This window comes from Chaetodon trifascialis, chromosome 14 (genome assembly GCF_039877785.1).
Source record: "Chaetodon trifascialis isolate fChaTrf1 chromosome 14, fChaTrf1.hap1, whole genome shotgun sequence".
In the NCBI taxonomy this organism is placed as follows: Eukaryota; Metazoa; Chordata; class Actinopteri; order Chaetodontiformes; family Chaetodontidae; genus Chaetodon; species Chaetodon trifascialis.
The window spans coordinates 20,205,349-20,232,465 of record NC_092069.1 but is presented as its reverse complement, the minus strand read 5'-3'; the positions used below and the strand labels follow the sequence as shown (position 1 = coordinate 20,232,465).

General features: G+C 44.6%; 1 protein-coding gene across 2 annotated transcripts in view; it reads left to right on the top strand.

The window, feature by feature from the left end:
- Positions 1–26,118, top strand: part of pcnx1 (pecanex 1) — a 31,979-nt gene extending 5,861 nt beyond the window's left edge. The window contains exons 4-36 of one of the 2 annotated variants that reach the window (XM_070979258.1): positions 986–1,022; positions 2,287–2,352; positions 2,456–4,189; positions 6,361–6,490; positions 8,622–8,815; positions 10,706–10,799; positions 11,121–11,178; positions 11,854–12,071; positions 12,721–12,874; positions 13,050–13,082; positions 14,221–14,392; positions 15,069–15,179; positions 15,380–15,471; positions 16,260–16,369; positions 16,824–16,929; positions 17,060–17,152; positions 17,287–17,437; positions 17,562–17,703; positions 18,452–18,629; positions 18,883–18,991; positions 19,217–19,346; positions 19,447–19,505; positions 19,699–19,914; positions 20,578–20,831; positions 20,936–21,166; positions 21,378–21,478; positions 21,726–21,876; positions 21,973–22,203; positions 22,295–22,569; positions 22,739–22,917; positions 23,265–23,695; positions 24,423–24,563; positions 24,850–26,118. In XM_070979258.1, the coding sequence (XP_070835359.1) occupies positions 986–1,022; positions 2,287–2,352; positions 2,456–4,189; positions 6,361–6,490; positions 8,622–8,815; positions 10,706–10,799; positions 11,121–11,178; positions 11,854–12,071; positions 12,721–12,874; positions 13,050–13,082; positions 14,221–14,392; positions 15,069–15,179; positions 15,380–15,471; positions 16,260–16,369; positions 16,824–16,929; positions 17,060–17,152; positions 17,287–17,437; positions 17,562–17,703; positions 18,452–18,629; positions 18,883–18,991; positions 19,217–19,346; positions 19,447–19,505; positions 19,699–19,914; positions 20,578–20,831; positions 20,936–21,166; positions 21,378–21,478; positions 21,726–21,876; positions 21,973–22,203; positions 22,295–22,569; positions 22,739–22,917; positions 23,265–23,695; positions 24,423–24,563; positions 24,850–24,990 (6,522 nt within the window). In that variant the 3' untranslated portion in view covers positions 24,991–26,118. Of the gene's footprint in view, positions 1–985; positions 1,023–2,286; positions 2,353–2,455; positions 4,190–6,360; positions 6,491–8,621; positions 8,816–10,705; positions 10,800–11,120; positions 11,179–11,838; positions 12,072–12,720; positions 12,875–13,049; positions 13,083–14,220; positions 14,393–15,068; positions 15,180–15,379; positions 15,472–16,259; positions 16,370–16,823; positions 16,930–17,059; positions 17,153–17,286; positions 17,438–17,561; positions 17,704–18,451; positions 18,630–18,882; positions 18,992–19,216; positions 19,347–19,446; positions 19,506–19,698; positions 19,915–20,577; positions 20,832–20,935; positions 21,167–21,377; positions 21,479–21,725; positions 21,877–21,972; positions 22,204–22,294; positions 22,570–22,738; positions 22,918–23,264; positions 23,696–24,422; positions 24,564–24,849 lie in introns of both variants that reach the window. The other variant, XM_070979257.1, reaches the window with a different exon arrangement.
- Positions 26,119–27,117: the final 999 nt, after the last annotated feature.

Below are 27,117 nucleotides of genomic sequence, written 5' to 3'. Positions count from 1 at the left end.
GAGCCTGCTCGCCAAAACTCTGCTCTGCGCTCCATAAGAGGAGTTAAGGATGTGATTTGGATTGTGATATTAAAGATAAGATAACATGAAGCCGTCATATCGTTGCACTTCGCTGGCATCGTTTCTATAGCTTGCAGAGAGGCCATATAGTGTCCTCAGGGTGACTTTGGCATCAGGGTAAAACCCATAATGTTCATGAACACAAGTTTGAAGATATTATGTTTTTCTGGGTCACTAACACCAAGTCATCCATGCTGGCATTTTACTGGCGTGCTGTGACGTAACTACCTCCACCCCCTCCAACTCCTGCCACCCGTTCAGATCACCTGTCAGCAATCTCGAGTAACCACGATTGGACGATATGAAAATAGAAATGATCGCCCAGCCTTAGTGCTGACTGTGTCCGAACAGAAACGCCCACAAATAGCTGAGACAAACCTAAGGAGTAAAAGTCCAAGTTTAAAAATGTCACTTTTGTTATTGCTTGACTAGAAGAAGGAGCTCTCTGTGTGTGTGTGCGCATGTGTGTGTCTCTGTGTGTGTCTGTGTGTGTGTCTGTGTGTGTGTGTTTTTTCTTTTAGGAATGGCCCTCACGTAGCTTGCTGTCAGCTGATATCTCCTTCAATATTCAAAGTTATTTCGCTGTTTTATTCTGTGAGATATATTTAACCTCTGAATCCCCATGGGTGCTGTGTTCTCCGTCTTTGCACTGTGTGTCCTTGAGTCGCTAATCAGCCAGCATGTTCTCCTCAGCTGCCGTGTACTGAGTGGGAAGACAAGCCAAAAGTTTTCTGTGACAGTGAAGAGGCGCCGGCTGTTTGTAATACACCAATAGTTTCTTCCTTTGGACGTTGTTTTCTCTGATGATCACTCGCCTAGTCGGTTTGTCTTTGTGAACGTTTTGCTCCAGAACTTTTCTTTTGATACCCTGACTGTCTGTTTCAAAAGACAAATGGCTTGACTTATCTTTTTATTTGAATTTCAGATTGCATCCACTCATGGGAGAGCAACAGTAGCCAAAGGTAACTATGACTGCCTTGTCATGTACACTTAAATCATTGTTCTCTGTGCGTATGTTTGCTGGGTCCAGACCTCTGAACCCACCAGCTCCACCGATTTGACTTATTCATCTGAGATCATGTGATGAAACAGCGATTTCTTGTCTGAAAAAGCACACGATCCAGTGAACACCACGGGGGACTTAAGATAAGGCAGTCAGGGCCACGGGTGGGACTAACACCATCATGTTGTTGTTTTTATTTCACTTCACTACACTCTTAAAATCCTGGCAAAACCAGTGCGTTCGCATCGTTACACATCAGTATCAGTGGATACGTTGGGTTCTGGTGATTGGTTAGGAAAAATCAAATCCCCCTCCTCCACAGAAATCAGTTAGAGCGGACTCAGTGCCAGACTGAAGATGGAAACAGAGTGGAAGAAGCTGACAGTTTTGTCTGATATCGTCATTTCCTGTGTAACTTTTTACAGGCACATTACACTGTTACACTTTTGGCTTTACAACCTTCTTTGCGACTGTGATGTATTTCCTTTTTACGGGATCGCCACATCCCTGACCATGATCACCCCAGCTGCCTGGGAGATGTAGTCTGACTCAGCGCTATCATGACCTCAGCAGTCACACCAAGATGAGACGGCTTTAGATGGGCACTGCTGATGTGGAAAAAAAAAGTATTACAGTGTAAGACCCAGCATGGGAGTCATTCTACAGGAACTCTTTATTGGAATTCAGAGAAGAAGATAATAAATGAACTTGTAGCTTTGCTTTGGGACTATTGTACCGAGTGTTAGAGTGAGGCGACTGCGTCGTCTGAATAATTCAGTCAGTCTGTTCGATGCCATTCTAATTAGCTGACAGTTTGGGATGACAGGAAATGGTATGAAGTGGGACGAGGACTCTGCTGGGGTTTAGCATTTTAATCCTCTTCCCTTCAAGGATTCCTTCCTCTCAGACTGTCCGTCACAGACTCCCGGGAATTATGACCAAGCAAGACTTGCAGGATTTGAGCAGCAGTGATTACAAAGAGCATCATTCTAAACCATTACATCATTGTTCAAAGGTTATCTTGTACAGCCATCAGGGCATTATCTTTCCATTATATTTGGTTGTTCAATGCATGTGCACCTCCTCGAAGTAGGGATTCTGAGATGAAGGCACGGGTATCTATTTCTTTATATCCTCTGTGTAGGCCAGGGTTAGTGGTTGTGAATTTATTAATAGTTGATTAAACATGTCATCCCTTAAATGCGTTCTCCCCATGTTTGCAGGAGATGCGGGAAAGACTTCAGATGACATCAGTTTGACTCTTGTTGAGAGCTGCAGCCACGATCATGGTAAACCAACATGGCGTTCACATGCAAACAGAAATCGTTCCCATGTTACTAACTGTGACATTCCTGCACCATTGTAATGTTTGTTTTCTCTGTGTCCATTTAGATCTGCTATCAGACACGAAGATGTACTGCCTTGTTCCCAATGACTCCTTTGCCTCCTTGCAGCCGTCAACCTCCTTGTGTCCTTCCGAGCTGTCCAGGGAGCCTGCTGATCTCTGTAACTCTGCTGCTTATCACTTCAGCCTGTCACACTCCTCCTGTGACACAGAAGTGACCACTCATGCATCCATGCAATCTCAGACTTTTAGGAAGGAGCTCCGTTCTCGGGGCCTGCCTCGGACATCTAGCTCGGCGGGTTCTGCTTTCCCCGACCCATGTTTGCCAGACTTTGCTCTATACCCTCCGCCCAGGAGAGGCGGCCTTGACCCTGTGTGTGAGCTGGAGACTGCCAGACCTCACAGGCCAGGGCTGTGTGGCCAAGAGGGGGCAGAGCGGCTGTACCAGCAGGACCAAGCTGTGCCCTCCACCTCGGGGATAGAGTGTTATAGGCACAAAGAACCGCGCAAAGTAGCCCGTTCGGCCTCCAGGGAGGCAGGGGAAGGTAGCTCAGGACTGTACCAAGTGGAGGTGGGTGGTGGGGGGAAGGGCTCCGGTGGAGGAGGAAAGTCCCAAGGAGGGGAGCGCAGTGCTGATAGCCTGAGGAGCCTAAGTACTCGCAGTAGTGGCTCCACTGAGAGCTACTGCAGTGGCACAGACAGGGACACCAACAGCACTGTCAGCAGCTTTCACAGTGAACAGACCAGTTCAACACACGTGGAGAGCCTACTCTCGCTTTCAGGAGATGAACGTGTACGGGACAGAGTAGATGCTGTATCTGCTCCTGCAGGCGGCAGGACTTCTAGCCTCGGCAGTATTAGTTCTCGAGGTCTCAGTAACCTTCCCTCCAGGGAAGCCAATAAAAACCCTCATGCCAATGAGCTGATTGCTAAACAACCTGCTGACACACCATCCTCTGCAACCCAAGAGCTGGTAGAATCTGGCAGGTGCCAGGAAGAGCCTGGCATCAGGACCAGTGCTGACGGCTCTACAGGTGTAGCTGCCATGGAGCAGGAGCAGGTGAAAGTTGACATCCAACCAAAGTCAGCCAACATTGTTCAGAGGACTTCCTCCCTGTCAACAGGGCGCAGTGGACGCCGGCGCACCGGCAAGAAAAGGGCAAGTAGCTTCGATGCCAGCCGTCACCGGGACTACATATCTTTGCGCGGTATGGCCAAGCCTTGTAGTGCTGTGTTTACGGGAGGTGGAGAGGAAGACTCCAGCGATCAGAGTGAACTTAGCTGTGCCTCAAGTCTCCACTCCGGCCACCACCTAAGCACAGACAGCACATCTAGCACCACCTCCCGCTCCTGCCACTCACCAGAGGGCTGCTACAGGGCCCCAAAAGCCAAGCACACTGCAGCCAACCCAGCCTCCAACTCCTCCACAGTGAAAGCTGCGGCAGGATCTGAGGCAGGAAGGGAGAGAACCGGAGGGAAGCGGCGCACGTCTCGCCGCATCCCCAGCACAGGCAGTGCCAAAACACATGCCAGAGTGTTGAGTTTGGACAGTGGTACGGCTGCCTGCCTTAATGATCCCAGCCGCCTAGGAGCTCCAGCTGGGCCTCGGCCCCTTACCACCTCCAAGTCAGACCTGGAAGCCAAAGAAGGGGAAGTCCTGGATGCTGCATCCCTGCTGGGTCGGGCCTCCCAGCTGGAGTCGGTGACCCGCTCCAGAAACAGTCTGCCCAACCAGGCAGCTTTCACTGAGCCTCAGGATGCCACTGCTGCTTCCCTGCGGGGTATGTACCACACACAGCGCTCCAGCATACTGTACACATTGCAGTCTGTCTCGTTTACTTCGAGTCTTTGATGACTAGTCCGTCACTGAAATGCATCACAAGAAATTTTGTGTTTAATCCTATACACATTTACCGTTAGTGATTACTCTCATGCACTCACATGCGCTCTATTTTGTGAATAATCAGCAGAACTGTATTACACTGATGTGGTCTTAGATAGAATATAGGCACCATTATAAGTCTGCTTTTGTTGTTTTTGCTTGTTTTGCAGATTTGGATTGTTTAAGTGATAACTGAATGATGCTTCTGATGTGTATTGCACACACTTTAGCTGGAAAACATATATCATGCTCACTTTACCGGATAGCTGCTTTCTGGAATATTAGCAGGAACATAATGACAGGATTGATAAAACAGAGATTGTTTTTGGTGCAGTCATCCAGACATTAGCCTTGCTTCTGTGTGTGTGTGTGTGTGTGTGTGTGTGTGTGCGTGCGTGCGTGTGCGTGTGTGCGTGCGTGCATGTGGGGCTGCATAAGAGATGTTGTCTGACTTGCTCATTCAGTGTAACCATGGTGAGTTTCCATGGAGTGACAATTCTGACCCAAGCATAGCGTTCCTTGTGTATATCACTGTTAGCATGATGGCACAGTGTGTGCTTTGTGCTGAGGTTAGACAAACAGCAGCTCTCTTATTAGTGTCATACACACTGAGTCAAGCAGACATTCCCTACCCCCACACTCTTTGAACTTGCAGACTCATTTCTTGTTTTTTTGTCAAAGTTCTTGATATGGTTCCTGATGTTTGGCTTCTATAGAATGTGCTGTGGACATTTTTCATTGTTTTTGTTGATTGCTTCTTAGTTTTCTTGATTGTACACCTCCTGGGATGAACAATATTAGCAGCAGGATACGCCTAGGCATGTCAACTGTTGGCTGGAAAACATCATAATTAGTGTTTGATTCTCATTTGATTCCTGCTGCTTGGGCTTTTATGAACCTGATTCCTGCAGGGTCACAGTCAGGTCCATATTGGGGAATTCATTGCATTGGAATAGTTGAAAACTGTCTTTGACTGGACTTGAAGTGGTCAGTAGTTGTCAATTTAATATACATGAGAGCTTTGTCACTAGAGCCTGACCCGTTGACACACTCCAAGCTATGATTAGCTAAATTTAGCTAGAGTTAGCTAACATTTACAGTCATTCTGGTGCATCTAGTAGTTTTTCTGTCCATGCTTCTGTTACCCTCTGCTTTAGTGTGTCACAGATATGAAATGTTTTTTTATCACAAGGATAAATTTCTTTTAAGTTCTTCTGCCTTCGGTCCCATTGGAGAAGCTCTCCTCCCTCCTGGTTGCTCAATGGTAATGCTTTAAAGCAAGTCTGTGTAAGGTTTGACAGGGTAATGGTAAATTCAAATTCAGCATAAGAGAAGCACAAGAGAGTCATGCAGTCAGCAGACTGATTCAGTCATGGCAGTTAAACAGCAATATCTAATTAAAGTCTGCTAACATTAGCCACCATGAGCTTAACCCTTGTATGCATTGAATTGGGATAGTGTGTTTTGTTCCTTTTGCATTCAACTTTTTTTTTTTTTTTAAAGGAAGAATGGGTTATTGCTGCTTTCTTTTTTACTTTAAAGGAACTGACTCAGGAGGATATGTGGAAATTCGGGGCCGTCCAGCAAAAGTCATAAAGCTTGTTTTCAGTGCTACATATCTATGTCAGAACATGTGTCACAGACATATTCAGACATATGTTTCAGTATTGTTCTCAGATTATTTGTGTGGGATTTGATAGTGAAAGCAGAGACAGGAAATGAGGGAGAGAGCGAAGGGCATGATGTGTAACAAAGGCCCCCCAGCTAGAACGGAATTGGGAGATGTTATTGCTCACATTTCAGCCACAAAACCACCAGTACAGTGCACCCTGTTTGGTGTTTTTGTGTCAGTCATGTTGCAGTGTGAGTCGCATTTCTGGAGTGAAACTCCTCATTAGTGGTTTAAAGTTCAAGCAGCAGATTTTGTAACTGCTGTTGCTTTGTTTTTGAAATGTCGCTGCAATTCTGCATAACACGTGGAAATATCACCTCACACTAATGTCCACATAAAGCTCTCAAAGAAAGGAAACGTCCAATCTGACTGGCCGATGATGTCTCTCACCATGACAGCCCCGGGGAGTGAGGAGACGGTCATATTTCGGCGCGAACGTAGCACGTTTCGTCGGCAGGCGGTGCGGCGGCGACACAACGCAGGGAGTAACCCCACCCCACCCACCTCTCTCATTGGATCTCCTCTCAGGTACGCCATGCATGGAGCAGGGAAGCCTTTCTGTCGCTGTGTTGCCTGGTATGAGCATGTTACCAGCTGGCGCTCTTTCCTGTCCCACTTCAGCACCAATTTGCGTCTTCTGCAGTGCATGACCTCAAGCAAGACATCATTTATCAGTGGATGGGTGTCTCCACTCTACATGTGATATCTTTCGGCCTCCCTTTCTCGAGACTTCACTTTTTCATCCTGTTATCATATGATCTAATCTCATAAGTATCACATTTTGAGCATGGATCAAAGAACGGAGTGTTGACAAAACTCAGAGGCACAAGGCCACAATGTCTGACGAATCTGCTTGGCTGACATACCGTCTCGCCTCAGAACTGCACATGGTTCGTTCAATAACACAGATGTCCTGCTGTATCACATGGCTTTGCCCTTTTGAGCGACCTTTCTAAAGAGAGAGATGAAGATGATATTGATCGTTTTAAAAATCAAAGCCTTAAGTCTGTCCCCACAGGAATATACTGTGTTTTGTTTTTAATGGCGAGAGTCCTCAGCAGCTCGTTAATAGATTTTAAGACACCTCACACCTGCTGAAGTAATTTTGCCTAAGTTGAACACAATAATTCACAGCAGAGATATTTATTTTTATTATTTCAGTTTTTACTTGTAACATACATTTTCACTCATTTATAATGGTGAAACACCTTTTTTTCCTGTTGTTTCCAATCTCATTCCTGTTGCAGTATTTTCATTTATTGATTTTTTTATTGTGGGTGTATCCTGCCTACTTGCACCCTTTTAATGTACTACCCATCAGTCCCTGTCATATCCTTATGTGGGATCGAACCTTGAACACCTCAGTCCTCTTTGGACAGACTTGTGTTTTAATCTTTGCTGTCCAAGATGACAGTGGCCTGACGTGATTGACCACTGCCCTACAGAATACTTCAAATGAGCTGTCACTCCTGAGGTTGTGGCCCGATTAGACAGACCATGTCATAACTGGAAGGTCATAGGTTCTGTCATGGCAACAGCTTGTGTGTCGCTTCCTGTCAGATCAGCAAAGCATAAAAATCCTCAGAGGTGTATCTCACTGTATTATGTAAAGTGGCAGTTAAAGCACTGTTAGCTCTACAGACATAGAATAACCAAAGCTGAATGTGCTATGCTGTGGATATACATCGGGTTCCTCAATTCCTGAGGTCTGTATAACTCCTCCAGGCTTGTTGTACAGCTGCCAACAGCTACGTTTTACTGCATCTATTTAGCAAGGTCACATTTCTAAATGCTGAGCCTTGAAAAATGTTAAGCAAGGAAAACAAGTGTGCACCTTGCCAGCAGTCAATAAACTTGCAAAATGCAAAACTGTTCCCTCTTCCACTGATCCCTTCACCTTCCCCCGTGCCTTCACTCCAGATACTTTTTGTACTTTCTTAATTGTGCACTGCACGTCTCAGGCTTCATCAAATTGTTTATTCATGTGTCTTATTTAAAATATTAGCAATTTAAGTAATCATACAATTAACTCATCTGCCAGCGGTGCAGTTCAGACCCTGTGGTTCCACTCTCTGATTATATTCCCCTGTGTTAAGTGCTACATAATACTTTCCTTAACCCTAAACGTCAGTGTTCCTCTGCTGGCAAAAACATGCATTAGCATGCTGTACCCCGAGGATACAAACACTATTGGTAGACTTTTCTGAAAAATCACAAGCACAGAGAGTCACTTCTGCTTTATAGCTTTTAGAATTCAAAGGAAGAAAAGTCTTCCTAAACATTTTATGTACAGGATTCAGAGATCTCGTCCATAGCTGGTGCCATCATGGAGGTCTGCCTGCAGTGTGCACCTAAATGTGGAACATGAAAAAAAAAAAAGTTAATGTTGACTGTATGAAGCAACGGAGTGATGACTGCATACAAATGGCATGGAACCAATCAGGTGTATTTGCCATAATGTCTGTGAAATAGCAGACAGGTATAGGGGACCTCCACTCTGACAACAGGCTTGTGCATCACATCCCCTGAAATCCTTCTATTGTGAACTTGCTGTATGTGCGTCACCCTCCTCCCACCTGTCATAATGTTGTATATCAGCAGCACCCCTCTGGCCTCCATCACTTTTCATTTCCTCCCCTTCTCCCTTCTGCTCCTACAGTCTTCAGGAGGCGCTCAGCCAGGCCTCCCAGCCTTCTGCTTCCCAGGTGAAAAGTCAGCCATCCAGAACCCCGTCCCAGGTGACCGTGCTGAGCACAAGCGCCTCCCTGCTGGCCAGGAATGGAAGCACACACCTGGAGGGTTCTCAGGACAAGGCCTCAACCGTGGGCGCTACCAGCTTGCAGGATGACTTCGGTAGGGAGCTAAAGAGATGATAACAGAAAGGAGTTTCTCAGGGTAGAAAGTTGGATTGGTAGCTTGTGCAGAGATGGATCCGTATGACATATTAACATTTTTCACAGTTTTTGGCTGTATGCTTCGGTTAGAAAGTTGCTACAGTAGCTTTGATGGTTTGGAATGGCTTGAAGAGAGCTGGTCACAGATATGGCTGTTGCAGTCGGTCATAGCAGAGCACGGTTATCCACGCTCAGTGGACTGACGCAATCAGTCTAAGCCGAGCACAATTATCCATGCTCCATTTATCTCTGTCGTGATATTGTGTCTGTAGCTAATACTTGACCTCGCTTGGATGTTACCCTTTGGTCACAGCATTTCCACCCCCACTGCTGACAGCATTGATTATGTTTTATTGGTATTCTTAGAACGTCAACAGTTGTAAAGGCAGAGGTTTTGTAAGAGCTGTTTTACATCCTTCCTCTGGGCCAATGGTAAATGGATTACTGCTCCTACTCATAATTTGACCCAGAGCAGATTGCTGTTGTGAGAAACTTGGTGGTCGGACTGTTTGTTTCTATGCTTGCAATCTCCGAGCGTTAATAATTCTTGTCTATCTTCTATCTTCTTCTTCTATCTTGTCTATTCTATCTGCATATGATTACAGTGCTTTGACAGGCTCTGAGTTTATGTACAACTCGGATGCCAGACATGGGTTTATTCAACACCTCTGCCTGGTCGCGTTGAGCATGTTAAGAACATGTTTTCCTTTGTAGTTCTCTCATGACTTCATCAGAAAAATGCCCTGTGCAAATTTAACCTGGGTCCTTATCAAATCCCCACATCCTGAAGCAGAGTAGTTCATTTTCAGTTGTGCAATCATCTTTGTAATGAAGATAAGGAAGTATGGCTTCTTTTTTCAGTCACAGATAGGAGGAAGGGACTGTTTTGAGATACATTTTTGTGTTACTTATGATTCTTATCATATTTGTTGATTCACACTGGGCAGTATTTTGGGGTGATACTGACTGCACAACATAGTTTCTCTTGGTTTATTTATGTATCTAACAACTCAAGAGTCTCCACTTCATTCCAGCTCAGCCTTCTTGTTGTCATTTTTCTTTAATGACCAAACTATTAAAAACATGAACAGCATACAGAGTTTGGATCGCACTCATGGTTTCATTAATCTGAGTGGGAACAGCGTTACCATCGCAACTTTTTACATTCCACCTGGACTGCCTGGAATCATGCAGTGTATTAGGAATTTTAAGAATCTATTTCAGATGTTTCTAGCAACACATAAGCACATTAGTTTGGAAAGGAAAAAATAACTGTGTGACAACGCAAAGATGTTCTGTTCAGTCAGACAGGTTGTTAAAGGTGTAGTACCCTTATCGGTCCCTGAAGGTCGTAATGTCACTTCAATTATTCTCTATGAGGAGCTGTGTGGAGGATTCGTGGATTTGAAATGAGCCTCTCCAGCTGTTGAGCTTCGTGGCTGCTACATTAAAGTCCTGCTTTCATCCTCTCATCACAGGACGAATTACAACAAAGTTCCATTGAAGCAACAGAAATACAATGGGAACGACCTTATTGTTGTTCAGGACGAGCAGGAAATGACTGACTTGCTTATAGGCTCTTTGGGAGGAGGCACATCCACTCAGTGATCCCATTAGCCCAGATGAAGACAGCAATAATACCAAAGCTATCTAATTCCCTGCATATAAACCTGTAGTTTGATTAAATTACTCCCACAGACAAAATCACTCTTTGCTTGTGATTTCCGTGCACTGACGCTGCTGCTCTCTCTCTCTCTCTCTCTCTCTCTCTCTCTCTCTCTCTCTCTCTCTCTCTCTCTCTCTCTCTCTCTCTCTCTCTCTCTCTCCTTTCGTTGTTTCTTTTTTCCAGGAAAGCTCACACCCTCCTTGTATGAGGTTGGCGGGTGTGACATGTCCCTGGTCAATTTTGAACCTGCGACCAGACGAGCCTCCAATAATGTATGGTTAGTGTCAAACTGAGAATTCATCTAATTTGTTTAGAGAGATTTCAGATGATAAAACACACTCTCTGGCTGCTGTAACGGGCCTGTTGTGTTTTCTCTTCACACAGCTACAAATGTAATGTAACAAATGTAATCAGTAATCTATCTGAACTTATTCAAGAGATAGTTGTTGCATATTTTGCCATTATTGTTGCTTTTTTAGCAAATAGCTTTTTGGCTATTTAGTTTGAGGTCACCAGGAAATGAATCATGATTTAATACAGTAAGTGCAGCAGGTGCTTTTGTCTCATCAGTGTGCTCATTTTGTCTAATGCCCTGCAGGGACACCGACTCCCACCTCTCCAGTTCTACCTCAGTTCGCTTCTACCCTCATGACCTGGTGAGTACCCAACCAGTGAGCGTGTGTGCGTGTGTGTGTCTGTGTGCGTGTCAGAGAGAGAGAGAGAGAGAGAGAGAGAGAGAGAGAGAGAGAGAGAGAGAGAGAGAGAGAGAGAGAGAGAGAGAGAGAGAGAGAGAGAGAGAGAGAGAGAGAGAGAGAGAGAGAGAGAGAGAGAGAGAGAGAGAGAGAGAGAGAGAGAGAGAGAGAGAGAGAGAGAGAGAAGACTGATGGACTGAAACATTGGACATACAATGACATTTTACCTCAGACTAAAAACAAATCACATTACACCAATTTTAAAAGCCTTTACAACCTGTCACCTACATTCTTACATGATACGTTTTATATGAGCAAGAAAGGTGAATTTGATCATCTGTTGCTTGCTTTTAAACCATTTTTGCAACCAGAATCCAGATGGCTGGGAGGAGTTGGGGTGGTGGTGGTGGTGGTGGTACAGTCTTTATCCTGTTTAACAGCCAAAACACCCTCAGTGGAATTTAGAGAAGACATTTTATTCTAATACCTTCCCTTTTTATCCAGTCTTAACTGTTCTTCATACCTCTGTTTGCTGTTGTTATTTAAATCACATTTGGAAAAACATGCTGAGTTGTATCATTGATCAAAATGCAGCATAAGTAAGTTTCACTGACCGTGAGACAGATCTCCCTCCCTCAGATCCGTCTGAACCGTTTGCTGACGATGGACCCAGAGCTCCTGGAGCAGCAGGACGGAGATCTGAGCCCGGAGCTCCAGGACGCAGCGCTGGGACAAGAGGACCCCGGAGCCACCGCTGCCGCTGGCAAAGCCAGGCAGTACTATCGCTTGTGGCTTCTGCCCTTCCTCTGGGTCGGCCTGCACTTTGACCGGCTTACCCTGCTGGCACTATTTGACAGGTAAGAGCACCCAGCTATCGTCACCGTTTTTCTCTCAAGTTTTGCTAAGCCTCAGTGACACTGGGAGACAGCTAATGCAATTAGTGGTAAAAATTGAGATACCATTGCTTATGCAAATTTGTATACATGCTTCTTGTAATTACAGCAATCTTCAGATTCTATTTCATATTGAAATTCTTTTCAGCACAACACCAACCATTTATTTAATCAGGTCAGTCCCACTGAAATTAAGGACAGTCCAAGATGGCTGCGACACAGTTTTTCCAAAAGAAACAGAAGTCTGAGACAGCAACGTAGAGCAAGCGGTTCCTAACACATTAACCAACCGTACTTTAAACTCATGAATATGTAGAGGCTCCTTAAATGTCACATTCCTCTGGAGGTTGTTCAGTGGAGATAAAGGATGGATAATATAAGCTGTTATATCCGCCTCTGTCTAAGCTTAAAAAGATGACGTGAATCAACAGAAATCACTCATCTGTATGAATTAGACTTTAAAAACATAAGCATGACCACATGGTGTCTGTGTTATTGAATGTGTTTCGGTGCAATACACCTCTTACATTTTAACATTTCACTCATTATTCTTCTTTTTGTTGTTCTCCTTTGTAATGTACTCACAGGCTAACTTTTCTGCTTCGTGTCACAGGAACCGTGAGGTTTTAGAGAACGTGCTGGCCGTAGTGCTGGCCGTCCTGGTGGCCTTCCTGGGTTCAGTGCTGCTGGTCCACGGCTTCTTCACTGACATCTGGGTCTTTCAGTTCTGCCTCGTCATTGCAAGTTGCCAGTATTCCTTATTGAAGGTGAATACTTGACTTAGCAGCACAACATTGTTCAACTTTCCCCTAGAAAGTGAAAGAGAGAACTGTTGTGTCCAATAAGCAGTTTGTCACATGTTTGCTAGAGGCATGTCCAGACATTAAGTATGAAATAGTCAACATTATTAGTGAATTCACCGGCGTCTTTCTTTATTGACAGAGTGTTCAACCAGACTCCTCTTCCCCTCGACATGTAAGTAATTATCACTCATAAATCATTTTTCATGCCGACACTTTGGGGCCATTAAAGTGACTGATGTGGATGCTTATATTCTGAGCGGTGGTCTTGCTTGAGCCCACACAGTGAACAACCGATGGTCAACAGCGCAAAACATTAAAAAATGTCAACGTTAGACTGAGGGTAGACAAATAGAGAGTCGGTTTCCTGCCATCTATAATGTGACCTGTAGTTACTCTTAAGTATTTTGTTTGTGTTTGTGTTTTGGTTCTTGACAGCGATGTTTCTTTTCCCCCCATGAGTCTTGTGCGTTCCCCCTCCCTTGCATCAGTAGCCTGCTCTGAAACGGCGTCTTTTATTAATGCAGCTCCTACTCAGCTGCAGGCACAAGCTTTAAATAGCTGGCCAGAGTTTAGACCACAGCTCACTCTCTCACTCTTTGTCTGCGTCTCCCTCTCCCCCTCTCTCTCCTCCCCTTCCCCTCGTGCCGTCCCCTTTCCCATCACCTGATCTCACCTCGAGGACTTCTTTCCTTCCCCTTTCTCGACACTGTTGAGACATTTTGAGCAAACCTGGTCTCTTTAATCTGATTGTTGGTGTGTAAACTTGTCAGCACACCCTTTGGTGAAGAAGCAGGGCAGCTCTTAGCCTCTTGGGCTGAAACCTGCACACTGCAGACTCTCTCTCTCTCTCTCTCTCTCTCTCTCTCTCTCTCTCTCTCTCTCTCTCTCTCTCTCTCTCTTGTGAAACCTTATACTTGATGCTATTTCTGTTTATACCTGTGTCACTGTCCCAGGGCTCGTATGACACTGATAGCATTGAATGGATTCTTTCTTTAGGCGTAGTTCTTGTTAGAATGATCATGTTATTGAGTTGAGCAGTTGATGTTATTTGTTGATATGCTTTTATCCACAGTGTATCACGAGGGCACACATTTTTAGTATTGTAGGGCATGGTGGGGAGTGACTCCTAATTTTGGCAGTGTCATGCTCCAGAAATAGGAGGAGAGACACTTGCAGTCTAAAAAGTAACACAGACGTTCGTTATTGTCCCCTTTTTTAAATGTTCTGAATATTGATCTGGACTGGACCACAATGGGAAGTCCAGCTTCTGTAACGGACCATTTTTTGTTATCATCCCCATGTCTCTGCAGGGCCATAATCGTATCATAGCATACAGCCGGCCTGTCTACTTCTGCCTGTGCTGTGGCCTCATTTGGTTGCTCCACTACGGCAGCCTGAGGACCACTTCATCCCGCTTCACCCTGTACGGAGTCGCACTCACCAGCTCCCTGGTACTCGCCTCTGCCAGGGACCTTGTCATTGGTGAGTGTACACCTCTGTGGCATTTGTGTGCAGTAATGATATTCATAACATCTCCCTTTGTTTGTAAGGCTTTTTACAAAGTGTGATACAAAAAAACCCACCAAAACAATAAAATAGCAAAAAGGATGAGGCCAGTACAAAGCAGTTAAGGGTGACAGGGTACAGAAAGAGCACTTAATGCAGAAATGCTACTTTATGAAGAGGAGTTTGTAGTTTGGCTCGAGATATATTGTTCCAAATGTTTGGTAATGAGTAGGAATTTATGCTGAAAACACAAAAATGATACGTCCACTCTTTCACATTGTTTTCTCAACGCAAAGACGAATCAAGCTGTGGAAGATCAGAAGTGCTTCCACCAAAATGGTCACAAAGTACAATACGTATATGAGCCAAAATCTCTCTTCTAAAAGCGACGATTATTTGTTCCGAGGCTATTAAAACCACCTTTCATCAAACCGCAGTCAACATTAATTGCTGCAGTGGCCCTGGAGACATGCAGCTGCGCACCGATATGAACCAATAATATTTGTAGCTCACAGTCATAAATGCAGAACTATAAACACCAAGTCATCGTTCTCTGCGTGGATCTAAATCCTGATGTCTATGAATGAAAGGAAATGTGTGTTTGATTTCGTCTCGCTGTCATTACTGTCGTGTTGTGTGTGTCTCCCCGCAGTCTTCACTCTGTGTTTTCCCATCATCTTCTTCATCGGGCTGCTGCCACAGGTCAACACGTTCGTCATGTACCTCTTTGAGCAGCTGGACATCCATGTGTTCGGGGGCAATGGTAAGTGGCTTATGGATGTGCGGCTTCTCTGCAGGAGTGACTTTGACCTCTACAGAACGAGACAATAAACACTCCATACGCTTGCCTTATATATTATGATATGGCAGGCTTTAGAGGAGTGCTGATTTGCATTCTGCCTGGCCTCGTGCCTGTCAGGTTGAGTGCCCTCGTTGCTGACATCCTCTCTGTGCTCTCTGCAGCCTCCACAAGCCTTCTGTCAGCACTGTACAGCGTCCTGCGCAGCATCGTCACCGTCGCTCTGCTTTATGGCTTCTGCTACGGAGCTCTGAAGGTGAGCACAAAGCCAACGAAGATGCAACGTCATGACCCAAATGTATCATTCAGCTCTAATTAAATGCTAATCTTATGGTAGAAATGCAGTATAGAATTATGGCTTTTACAGCCGCCACTTCGCTTCCAGGTTTTAAAATTAGAAGACCTCTAATTATGTCATGTGTAAAATTAAGGTTTTTGAAGACCCAGCAAAATTCCCTCAGTGTTGCTGCTTTAATGATGTCGGAGCAACTTGTTGCCAAGAAATATTCTTGGCAGAGAGCAAAATTTGTTTTTTCTTTTACCTCACTTTGATTGCTGTTCTTTTGAGTGATACCAACAGTTTATTGCCAACATATTGGAGATGATAAAAAACGATATCGTCTTAAACTTGCTGCCTCTGCTCACCAGGCTGTGTTTGCTTTAATGTACAGTAAGCTTCTGTTCTGTGGATGTAAACAAAAGCTCAGTAATTCAAACTGGAACACTGTTCCCAAAGACGATATGAACACGACTAAGACTCTAAGATTTTTAGCAGGACAAGGATACGTAACATGTAGAACATCACTGTGTATCTTCTCCAGAAGTGATTATACTCTTCAAAAAATCTGAAGATATCCAAAGTCATATATCAGGCCACATGTTTTTATAATATTTATGAAGTCTTTTTGGCCTTTTTAGAGTGTGAATATGTACAGTGACTCTTTGGACTAATCACATTGGCATGTTAAAGTCCGACAGTCACTGTAGTAAAAAGAATGATAGAAAATTAAAATATCAAATATCTTTTCATTCTGTGTTTTTCAGGAGAGCTGGGAGCCTCATCACATCCCTGTGTTATTTTCTGTCTTCTGTGGCCTCTTGGTGGCAGTGTCTTACCACCTGAGCCGGCAAAGCAGCGACCCTTCTGTCCTCATGTAAGTTCACAGCTGTGCACGACACCTCAAAGGTCCTGGGCTTTGCAGTATCTAAATTGTTGAGACTTTCCAGAGAAATAAGTAATGATGTTCAGATATTTGCCTTAGTGTGTGTTAAAAAATTCTGCCGCTGATTCTCAGCTGTGGTGAAGTCACCCTTTGGCACATAAGCAGGCAGAAACAGATCATCAGAAGTATTTTCCATTACCTGCTTGACCCTCGTTCACTAGAAAGAATAATGGGGACTTTTCTACTCATTCATAATGCTGTGGATTCCCTCAGACAGGGATTTTCAAAGCATTTCAAACATGCACAGTTTTAACCGTTTGAAGCTGCTTCACACAATGGTTGCAGTGTTAGCAATGAGTGATTCTACATTCCCTCTGAGATAAAACACCCTCAGGAGATTAGTGCTGTTTGAGCCAGCTTATTTTTTTTGTATCTCGCTTTGTAGTTCGCTGATACAGTCAAAGGTTTTGCCCAATTTAAAAGACAAGAACCCAGAGGACCCGCTCTCAGAAGTGCAGGACCCTCTACCTGAGAAGCTGAGGGCCTCGGTGGTGAGTTGACCTTCAACATTTATCTAATTAAAGCCAGGACAGGGCAGTTATACTGGAACTAGGATCTGTTGCACAGTTCCATTTGTTAAAGCTGCTTCTTTTTCCTTTGTGTGCGTTATTGAACGCACAGAATGAGCGTCTGCAGTCTGACCTGATCGTCTGTGTGGTCATTGCTGTCCTGTACTTCGCCATCCATGTCAGCACGGTGTTCATTGCACTACAGGTACAGTAAAAACATTTTACCATTGAAAGGATGATCTCAGTTTCTTGTTTTCATAGAAACTTTCTGTTATTTTTGTATGGATGTGACACACAGCAAGAAAAGATCATGGTGATATTGACTCTGTGTTCCCTCAGCCTTTCCTCAGTTATGTCCTGTATGCACTGTTGGGGACGGTGGGCCTGCTCACCCACTACCTGCTGCCTCAAGTCCGCAAGCAGCTGCCCTGGTACTGCTTCTCTCACCCTCTGCTCAAGACGAAGGAGTACTATCAGTTTGAAGTCAGGGGTAAGCAGTTTGTTCAGAAAAGCAAATGAAAATCGATCGATTCCTTTCATGTTTTACGTCTGCTGTCGGTATCCGCTGTGCCGTACCTCAGAGTGATGTTAACTTCTCGTGTCTCTCTCGTCAGATGCGGCTCACGTGATGTGGTTTGAAAAGCTTCATGTGTGGCTGCTGTTTGTGGAAAAGAATGTTCTCTACCCGCTCGTCATCCTTAATGAGCTGAGTGGCAGCGCCAGAGAGCTCGCCAGTCCAAAGAGACTTGACACTGAGTGAGAAGTGTTACTATTTTCATACAGCTTTGTATCTTCCTCCTAGTTTATCATATTTTATAGCTTTGATATGATCTGAAAATGTGGATCATCTCCTTCACTAGCATGCTTCACTACTTGTATCTGATTCAAAACGCATAGTTTGTTAGGCTCGCTTTTGCCGCCCGTTTCCAGTCTTTATGCTAAGCTAAGCTAACTGGCTACTGGCTCTGGCTTTGTATTTACTGTGCACACGTGAGAGTTGCATAGTTTTTCTCATCGAACTCTCATCAAGACACCAAATATCCATTAGAAAAAGAGATAGAATGATAGATAGAACGACGGCCAAGCAAGAGAGAGAAGAAAACACAGAATTTGTCAAAAAAGAAGCCTATTAAATATGCATAATTGTAAAAAACAAAAAAATACTTAAGACAGATAGAGAAAAAGTCTAAAAAGTTCCTAAAAATATGAGGAAAACTTGTCTCTGTTGTAATATTCACAGGAAATTATCTGCTCAAAATTCCTCCAAGTCACTCACTTTATCAGTTGTTCTGTGCTGTTAATATTTCACTCAGTCAGTTTACTCGGTGATAGAAAAGGGGTCTCTTAAGGAGAACGGCTGGAAATCACTGCTGTTATTGACAAGAAGCTTACAACTAGTATATAAATAGTTCAGAATAGCTTTGAATATATTTGTAAGCCTTAATGGTTTCATCATGACACGCGCGACACCCACACACTGATGTTATTCAAAACTGTCCTCCAGGGTCGGCGCTCTGATGATCACCGTGGCAGGCCTGAAGCTGCTTCGTTCCTCCTACAGCAGTCCAACCTACCAGTACGTGACAATCCTCTTCACCGTCCTCTTCTTCACCTTCGACTACCGCCATCTGTCCGAGACGCTGCTGCTCGACCTCTTCCTCATGTCCATCGTCTTCAGCAAGGTGAGAGGAATAAATCATATATATATTTAGATATTGTGCATGTATTTAATGTCATTTAAAATATTGTAATGTCGAACAAGTAGTTCATGCTGCCCACTTATGTTTGCACTAGTCAGGGGAAAGTATGAGTCTTTTTATTATGCAATCAAAGGATTTTGTAGTCAAAGGCTTTATATGCGTCAAAATAATTATCTGTACTGAAGTTCACTGTGTTCTCTCTCTGATGCATGTTTCTTTTTCTTTTTTTTAACAGATGTGGGAGCTGTTCTACAAGCTGCACTTCGTCTACACCTACATTGCCCCCTGGCAGATCACATGGGGCTCAGCCTTCCACGCCTTTGCTCAGCCCTTTGCCGTGCCTCGTATCCTTTCCCCACCCCGACACATATGCTGCACACTGACTCACCCGTTTCTTAGCTAGAGCTGTGGCTCTGCCGTCAATCCTGCCTTTGTGAAGCTGATAACCCTGTGTTGTCGTCCCCCTTCGTGTATGGAAACGAGGGTTAACAAATCATTAGAGAGCCTGTTTAATCAAGCTCACCTTCAGTACATGGATAGCAGACGCTCCTTGACGTGAGCCCCTTCAGACTCTGCAATGCTGTTTGTACAGGCTGTAGTATCAGCAATCTTCTCCACTCCCCTCAACCCCTTCCTGGGCAGCGCCATCTTCATCACCTCCTACGTCCGTCCCGTCAAGTTCTGGGAGAGAGATTACAAGTAGAGAAAAACGTTTTTAAATATTATTCCATGTTCAGTTCTAGTACTATTTCTATGAATATGCTTCAAAATTTGGTTTTTCAATCTTCTCTGTCTGCAGCACTAAGCGAGTGGATCACTCTAACACTCGGCTGGCGTCACAGCTGGACAGAAATCCAGGTGAGGGCATCACTTTTGCCTGTTCAAGTTTATTTTAGCCGCACAAAGCAGTGGATACAACTGTTAGGGTTGAAATAACTGATTGTTTTCAGTAGCCAAACATCATCAACACCAGAATTTAACCTGTGGGAGAATCTGTTCTCATATCTAAGTCATGACTAGTTTTACCTATCTGCATTCTTGCCCTCTGCAGGCTCTGACGACAACAATTTGAACTCCATCTTCTACGAGCACCTGACCCGCTCCCTGCAGCACAGCCTGTGTGGGGACCTGCTCCTGGGCCGATGGGGCAACTTCAGCACCGGGGATTGCTTCATCCTGGCCTCCGACTACTTAAACGCCCTGGTGCATCTCATCGAAATCGGCAACGGCCTGGTCACCTTTCAGCTCCGAGGGCTGGAGTTCAGAGGTGAGAAGGTCTATGTGTGGCACAGATGGAAGAACCTGGTAACGTATGTGCCATGTGGAGTTTGGCTAAAATTAATTCTATTTAATAAATTCCAGCACCTTTTTTTCCCAAGTAGGTTAAACTTAACCCCCCAAATTGTTAGCTAACTACTTGACTTAGATCTGGATTTTGAAGAACAGCCTCTTCATTCATTGAAGAAGAATGAGGATCACTAACCAGCTGCCCCTTATTTGTGCCATGAGCATTCCAGCATATTAACCCAGTTGTGCTTTATCGTCCTGTTAAACACACCTGTGTGTGCTTTATCAGCATGACTTCAGCCAATGGCTTTTTGCTGCACAGCAAACCTGCTGAAGCAGCTGCATGTGACACGCTGTGAACTTTGCGCAGGATTGGAGGCAATCTTCAGAGCATGACCTTCATCACCAGCCCATCAGAAACTTCTCCACTGAAAATATAATCAGTTTTTCTTTTTCTGTGTCAACATCTGTATTAAACCAGTTTATATATGAGATTCAGACGGGCCAGTGGAAAAAGTAATCAGTGGGATTTTCTCTCAGTTAGCCAGTTGCTATAGTTGCTGTACAGTTCATAGAAATAACCTGGAGTCTTTTGTTGTGTATAGTATTCTGTCCATATGAATCTGTCGATAATTTCCCACAGGAACCTACTGCCAGCAGAGGGAAGTGGAGGCCATCACTGAAGGGGTGGAGGAAGACGAGGGCTGCTGTTGCTGCGAGCCGGGCCACCTCCCTCACATCCTGTCCTTTAATGCTGCCTTTGGACAGCGCTGGCTGGCCTGGGAGGTGCTGGTCACCAAATACGTGCTGGAGGGCTACAGCATCACCGATAACAGCGCCGCCTCCATGCTGCAGGTGTTCGATCTGCGACGCATTCTGACCACCTATTATGTCAAGGTCAGTGGGATGAAGCCAGACTGTCAAACTGAAGGTGTAGCTTTTTAAATAGATCACATCTTATTTATATATGCTCTAAGCGCATCATCCCTATCTGGTCCCAGGGTATCATCTACTATGTGATCGCTTCACCCAAACTGGAAGAGTGGCTGGCTAATGAGACCATGAAAGACGGCCTGCAGGGATGTGGAGAGAGGAACTACGTCGACCTGGATCCCACCTTCAATCCCAATATAGATGAGGACTATGACCATCGACTCGCGGGCATCTCCAGGGACAGTTTCTGCGGCGTCTACCTGGGCTGGATCCAGTACTGCAACTCTCGAAGGGCCAAGGTAATTAGTGAATTATTGTTCCCCGAGTGGCAGCGGGAATGCTGTGGATTAGTCTGTTACTTTCGCTGGCACTGAAACATATAACGTTCACAAGTGAGGTGAAGAAATACATAAGAAAATAGACATGATATCGTTTAGATTTTCAGGTAAACATCAGCACCACGTGGGATTTGAGTGTCATGAATCTTCCTCCTCTCTTCTTTGTTTGTAGCCTCTGGACAGTGAGAAAGACTCGGCTCTGGTGCTGCTCTGCTTCGGCCTGTGCGTGCTGGGAAGGAGAGCTCTGGGAACAGCAGCCCATCATATGTCCAGGTTATTTAGTAATCTTCATTATCATAAGTTAACCTTTTATAAAGCTTTAAGGGCTGAGTGAGAGGTCACTTATGTAGGCCAGCAAGCAGACGCATGGTCGTCTGTGTTTAACCACATATGCACACATGCATATAGACACATTTTCTTTCCTTCTGTCTGTCTGTACTTTGGGTATACTGTTTTTTTTAAACCTTATGAGTAATGATTAAATTATATGTCCCCCTCCGACCTCTTCTTTCCATCACAGCAATCTGGAGTCTTTCCTTTATGGACTTCATGCATTATTTAAGGGAGATTTCCGCATCTCCTCGGTGCGAGACGAGTGGATCTTCGCAGACATGGAACTGCTCAGGAAAGTGGTGGTGCCTGGAATCCGAATGTCTCTCAAATTACACCAGGTGAGACGCAGCAGATCTTGGGATTGAGGCCAAAAACTTCCTTTAGCCTCCTTCTCAGTGTCAGATCCGACCTGTAACAAAATGTTGTTCTTGTAGGACCACTTCACGTCCCCAGATGAGTACGATGAGCCTGCGGTTCTTTTCGAAGCCATCTCCACACACCAGCAGAACCTGGTCATCGCTCACGAGGGCGACCCGGCCTGGAGAAGCGCTGTGCTGTCCAACGCCCCGTCCCTCCTCGCCCTGCGCCACGTCCTCGACGAGGGAACCAACGAGTACAAAATCATTATGCTCAATCGACGATACCTCAGCTTCCGTGTCATCAAGGTGAGAACTGCAACAGATGAAAATTAGTCTCGGATTCCTCGATTGTTTCTGTTTTCTAAAACACAGTATTTACTTGACCTCCGTGCTGCAGGTGAATAAAGAGTGCGTCCGAGGCCTTTGGGCGGGGCAGCAGCAGGAGCTGGTGTTCCTAAGAAACAGAAACCCAGAGCGTGGGAGCATTCAGAACGCCAAGCAGGCTCTGCGAAACATGATCAATTCTTCTTGTGACCAGCCCATCGGATATCCCATCTACGTGTCTCCGCTGACCACCTCGTACTGCAACTCGCACCCCCAGCTCGGACACATCCTGGGTGGCCCTATCAGCATCGGAAATATCAGAAACTTCGTAGTCAGCACCTGGCACAGGTTTGTTGCTTTATGTAGTTCAGTGTGGCGCTCGCACAAACACAAACTGGTAACACAAGTGGTAAATGTAGTAAAATAACGTTTTCATTCTGTGACCTGTCGATGTTTTCTTCTTTCTTTGTGTTTTTTTATCTTTATTAATAGATGATATTCAAATTTTCTTTCACAGGTTACGGAAAGGCTGTGGTGCTGGCTGTAACAGTGGAGGGAATATTGAGGATTCAGATGCAGGCGGGTTATCCTGTGGCAGTGGGAACGGGACGGGGGGCGACTCTCAGCAGAGCTCGGTGTCGCAGGGTGGTCCCTCTGGCCCCGCCCCCTCACACACGTACCAACCGCACACTCTGGGTGAGAACTGCTGAGCCTGACAACAAACTTAGACATACTTGTTTTGAGTTTTGCTCAAAGTAAATTTGCATCAAGGCTGATCGTCACTCGTCATGGTTAGTACTGCTCAGTTTAATGAATTTTGAATTTGGGATGTGCAGTTTAAAGGTGGGGGTATTTTATAGGCAGTAGACACTGAGTTGCATGATGGGAAATGTAGGATCCAGTGTTTTTAGAGCTTGACCAAATCCAGGCCTGTGCTCCATCAGCCTCTTGCAAGTCCCCACACTGAATGAGTTTCAAAGCTAAATCGCTGGAGTCCTCCTTTGATTTCATACAGTCTCTGGCTGACCTCTCCCTGTGTCCAGGCACCAGTCAGAGTTCCCAGTCTGTTCAGTCGGGTTTGGTACGCCACTCTCCGGCCCGAGCCTCTGTCGCCAGCCAGTCATCCTCTTACCGCTACAGCAGCAGCCGCCACTCCTCCCTGCGCACCTCCACCACAGGCCTGGAGCCCTGCCGACGTTCCTCCACCAGCCAGCTGTCTCTGCGCACGCTCCCCACGTCCCTGCAGCTCCGGCTGGGCTCCACCTCTGACCCCGCCGGCCCCTCCGCCTCCCTCTCCAGCCACAGCATCCCTCCCTGCAAACGCCACACGCTGGTGGGCCTCCTGGGCAACGACGGCCTGTGCAGCACCGTGACCGATCCCCTCAGCCAGCATCATCACCATCACCACCACCCGCAACAGCACAACCCCACCGTCTCCACCGTGCGCAGAGATGACATCTCCTACAGAGTGCAGGTTTGTTAATATTATGTAAAAATAAGATGGAATGAGATCATGTCCAGAACACAACAAGAGTGCAAGTGAAATTTTGTAGTTTAAGTGTACAAAAGAACTCTGTTACACTTTTAGATGCTTAAGTTTTCACTTGAACATCTCAGATATCAGACATCACAGACTGGCTTCGATAATCTCGGCTTTTTATCTAGAGCCACCATGAGGTCAAAATTTCATTTTCGTCCTCATGATCCTTAGCTGCAGTCTGACACTAAACCAACTCAGCAAACATAGTAAATAAACTTGCTAAACATCAACATCATCATCAGCATTTTAGAATGCTGATGTTAGCATTTAGCCCAAGTACAGCCCCACAGAGCCTCTAGTATGGCAGTAGACCTTTCTTCTTGTCATGTATGTAATTTAGATATTGCTTGTTTATTGGATTTTAGTGCTTGTATTCCTTCTTTATACTGTAATTACAGTCATACTCTATTGAGATCATCATTTTGTCACAAGAAGCACAACTTCCATTCTATTCTGCTGATTGAGTTCATGTCATCTCTCTCCCCCTCATTTTTTTCTCGCTTCTTATGTTCCCAAAGATGACAAATAAAGGCAAAAAATGAACCAGCTGCACTTGTGATGTTATTAAAATATGTTTAGAAATCAGTCATCTCTTTGAGTAACTACCCTCTGTCCCGCCGTGATGTTAGTTTCATTCTCGCGCTTCTGTGGTGTCGCTCAGATCGTGGACGTCGGTCATGTGTTGGAGAACATCAACTTATCAAAGCGGAAGGAGCTGCAGTGGCCCGATGAGACGATGAGACTGAGGGCAGGACGGACCTGCTGGAGGGACTGGAGCCCCTTAGAGGGCATGGAAGGACATGTAAGTCTTTATCAACTGCTGACTTAAGGGCAAGTAAATACCATCTGTTCTGATGTTGTTGTTGGTCAGCTAACACACACACACATGCACGCACACACACACACTGCCACTCTCTGACCTCTCATGCTTTAAATGTGATTTTTGTTAGGATTATTTCGTTTGTACTCTTGTCCTGTTTTTCTGGCTCTTGACACCCTCTGTGACCTACTCGCTCAGTCATAACTGCTTCATAAATTTGATTGGATGCTTCCCCTCACAAAGCTGCCTCCTCTGTTGCCCTGTGCAGGTGATTCACCGGTGGGTGCCTTGTAGCCGTGACCCAGCCAATCGCTCCCATATCGACAAGACCATCCTGCTGGTACAGGTGGAAGATAAGCTAGTGCCCATTATTGAGACTGGGGTCATTGAGTTGGGTGCAGAGGTTTGAGATGAGCAAGCATACACACACATCACGCACTCACACATGCACACACACACACACACACACACAAGACGAAGCCAGACCTCCCTGGCTTTCAGCAGGACACAGGAGCCTGCAGACAAACAGGAAATGGGAGCTCTCCCCCCTCCCCTGTTCCTTATCGCTGAGGGGGAAAGGAAGCCAGGGAAAAGTGCAAGCAGAGGCAGAGCATACATTCATCCTCAAGATCCTTTACTGCATCAATACACATCCACAGTATCTGCCTTGCTTTGCGTCTCAGAAATGCTGCATGACAGTAAACAACCCTTAAGTTAAGTTAGTTCTTGCTACTGGTAAATAATTTCTATGCATTTCATCGACTATTATGTTGGCAATTCTGACAGAGCTGAGTGTAAAAGAGCGTGTGGAGATTTTTTTTGTGTTTTGATTGTCTTTAAATAATTTGCCAAATTAAGCCTGGTATTGAATATCTGCCATGGTCTCACACACGAAAGCTTTTTTTTTTTTTTTTTTTCCTGCTGCCAAGACTACAGAGAACGTTGTGGTGCAGAACAGAGTGAGGTCGGAGACCTGACGGCGCTGTGCTCCACAGACTCCTCTGTTTCATTGTTGTCATTCCGTTTGGATCACTTTAAATTAGCAAGATTACTTTGCGCAACGAAAAAAAAAGAACTTGCACTATAATTTTTGTTTTTTAAGTTACAGCGATGCACTACACTCTTTAGATAATATCACATTTTATTTATTACAGACTCTGAATGGCCATGGTTACCGATGCCTTGGGAATGAAAAAAAATGCAATCGTCATTCTGTTTTCAGCCATTTTTATTTACTATTTTATGTTTGATAAACTTGAAAATAACGTTTTACTGTATATGATTATATCTATATCTATATATATATTTACACAAATATATATATAATGTCAATGTATAAAAGATTTTGTTTTCAATATTTATTACTGTGAACATGGTATTTACACTTTGTTACTTTTTTTTTGGGACAAAGGATAATGTATTAAGGACCATTGGTTGAAAACAAGATGCCGAATTTTTTGATGGACTGTTTCACTATTTAACTTAATTCTTTTCTATATGGAGAAATAAAAGTTTGATTTATTGCTGACATCTTTAATACGCCTCCTCTGATTGTTTATGTATAATTTTACTGCATTGTCAGAATTTTCTGAGTCTAACAGACCAAAGTGAAAAGGACACACCAGGGCACACTGAGCTCAGCCATCAGCAGGGACTTGTGGTTGTAGGAGAGACAAAGTTTAGAATGGAGCTTGTGATTAGCAGGTGCAGTGACAGTGATCAGGGACTTTATGGGTCACCTGCTGTGGTTTATAATATTTTATGGCACAGGTGCATCATGTGAATCGTGTGTCATTTCTTTATTGTGCCCACTTTAAAAGGTAATGAGGAAGTGTGGAACATGCTGCCAATTTTACTGTTTTTTCCATCTTATAATTTGAATTACATGAACTCTGGATACAAATACATCTAAGCTCGTGCTAGTTTATCATGCTTTGGTAGCAGAAATCTATATTAATACTGTGCATCTCCAGTCAAATGTTTTTGAACATGCTACATTTAGGCAGTGAATTGACACGCAGATCATTGCCAATAACTGATTTTCAATCATCTGTCATGATGACTGTAATCAGCTACATATCACACATACAGTACACATACATAAGACATACAGTATATATAGTATGTCTTAATGCTTTGTATGAGTTGCCAGACGTTTCTCAGTTTTCTCTGTTTTGTAAGAAGCCGCAGGGCTCGGAGACACTTCCTCTAGAAGGCAATCTTTTATTACCCGAAAGTAACAGCTGGCATTTCAGTTCAAATAAGCTCCATTTCAAGATTTCATTTAACTCAGAAGAATAAATGAGGAGTTTCTCTCAGGTCGCTGTGGACAGATGCATATTCTGCTTTCTCCTTAGTCGTAGGGAAGTTTAGCTTCATCTGAATGATGGAGTATTTCCAGATGTTTCTCTGACATTTGCGCCCTTGATAACGACTGACTGTCTCCACTGCTGTGCTAAACATCAAAATCTGTGCACATTTCGGTAAAGGTCAGCCAGTTAAGACAGATTTCTTCAGAAGCTTTGGCCACATCTCA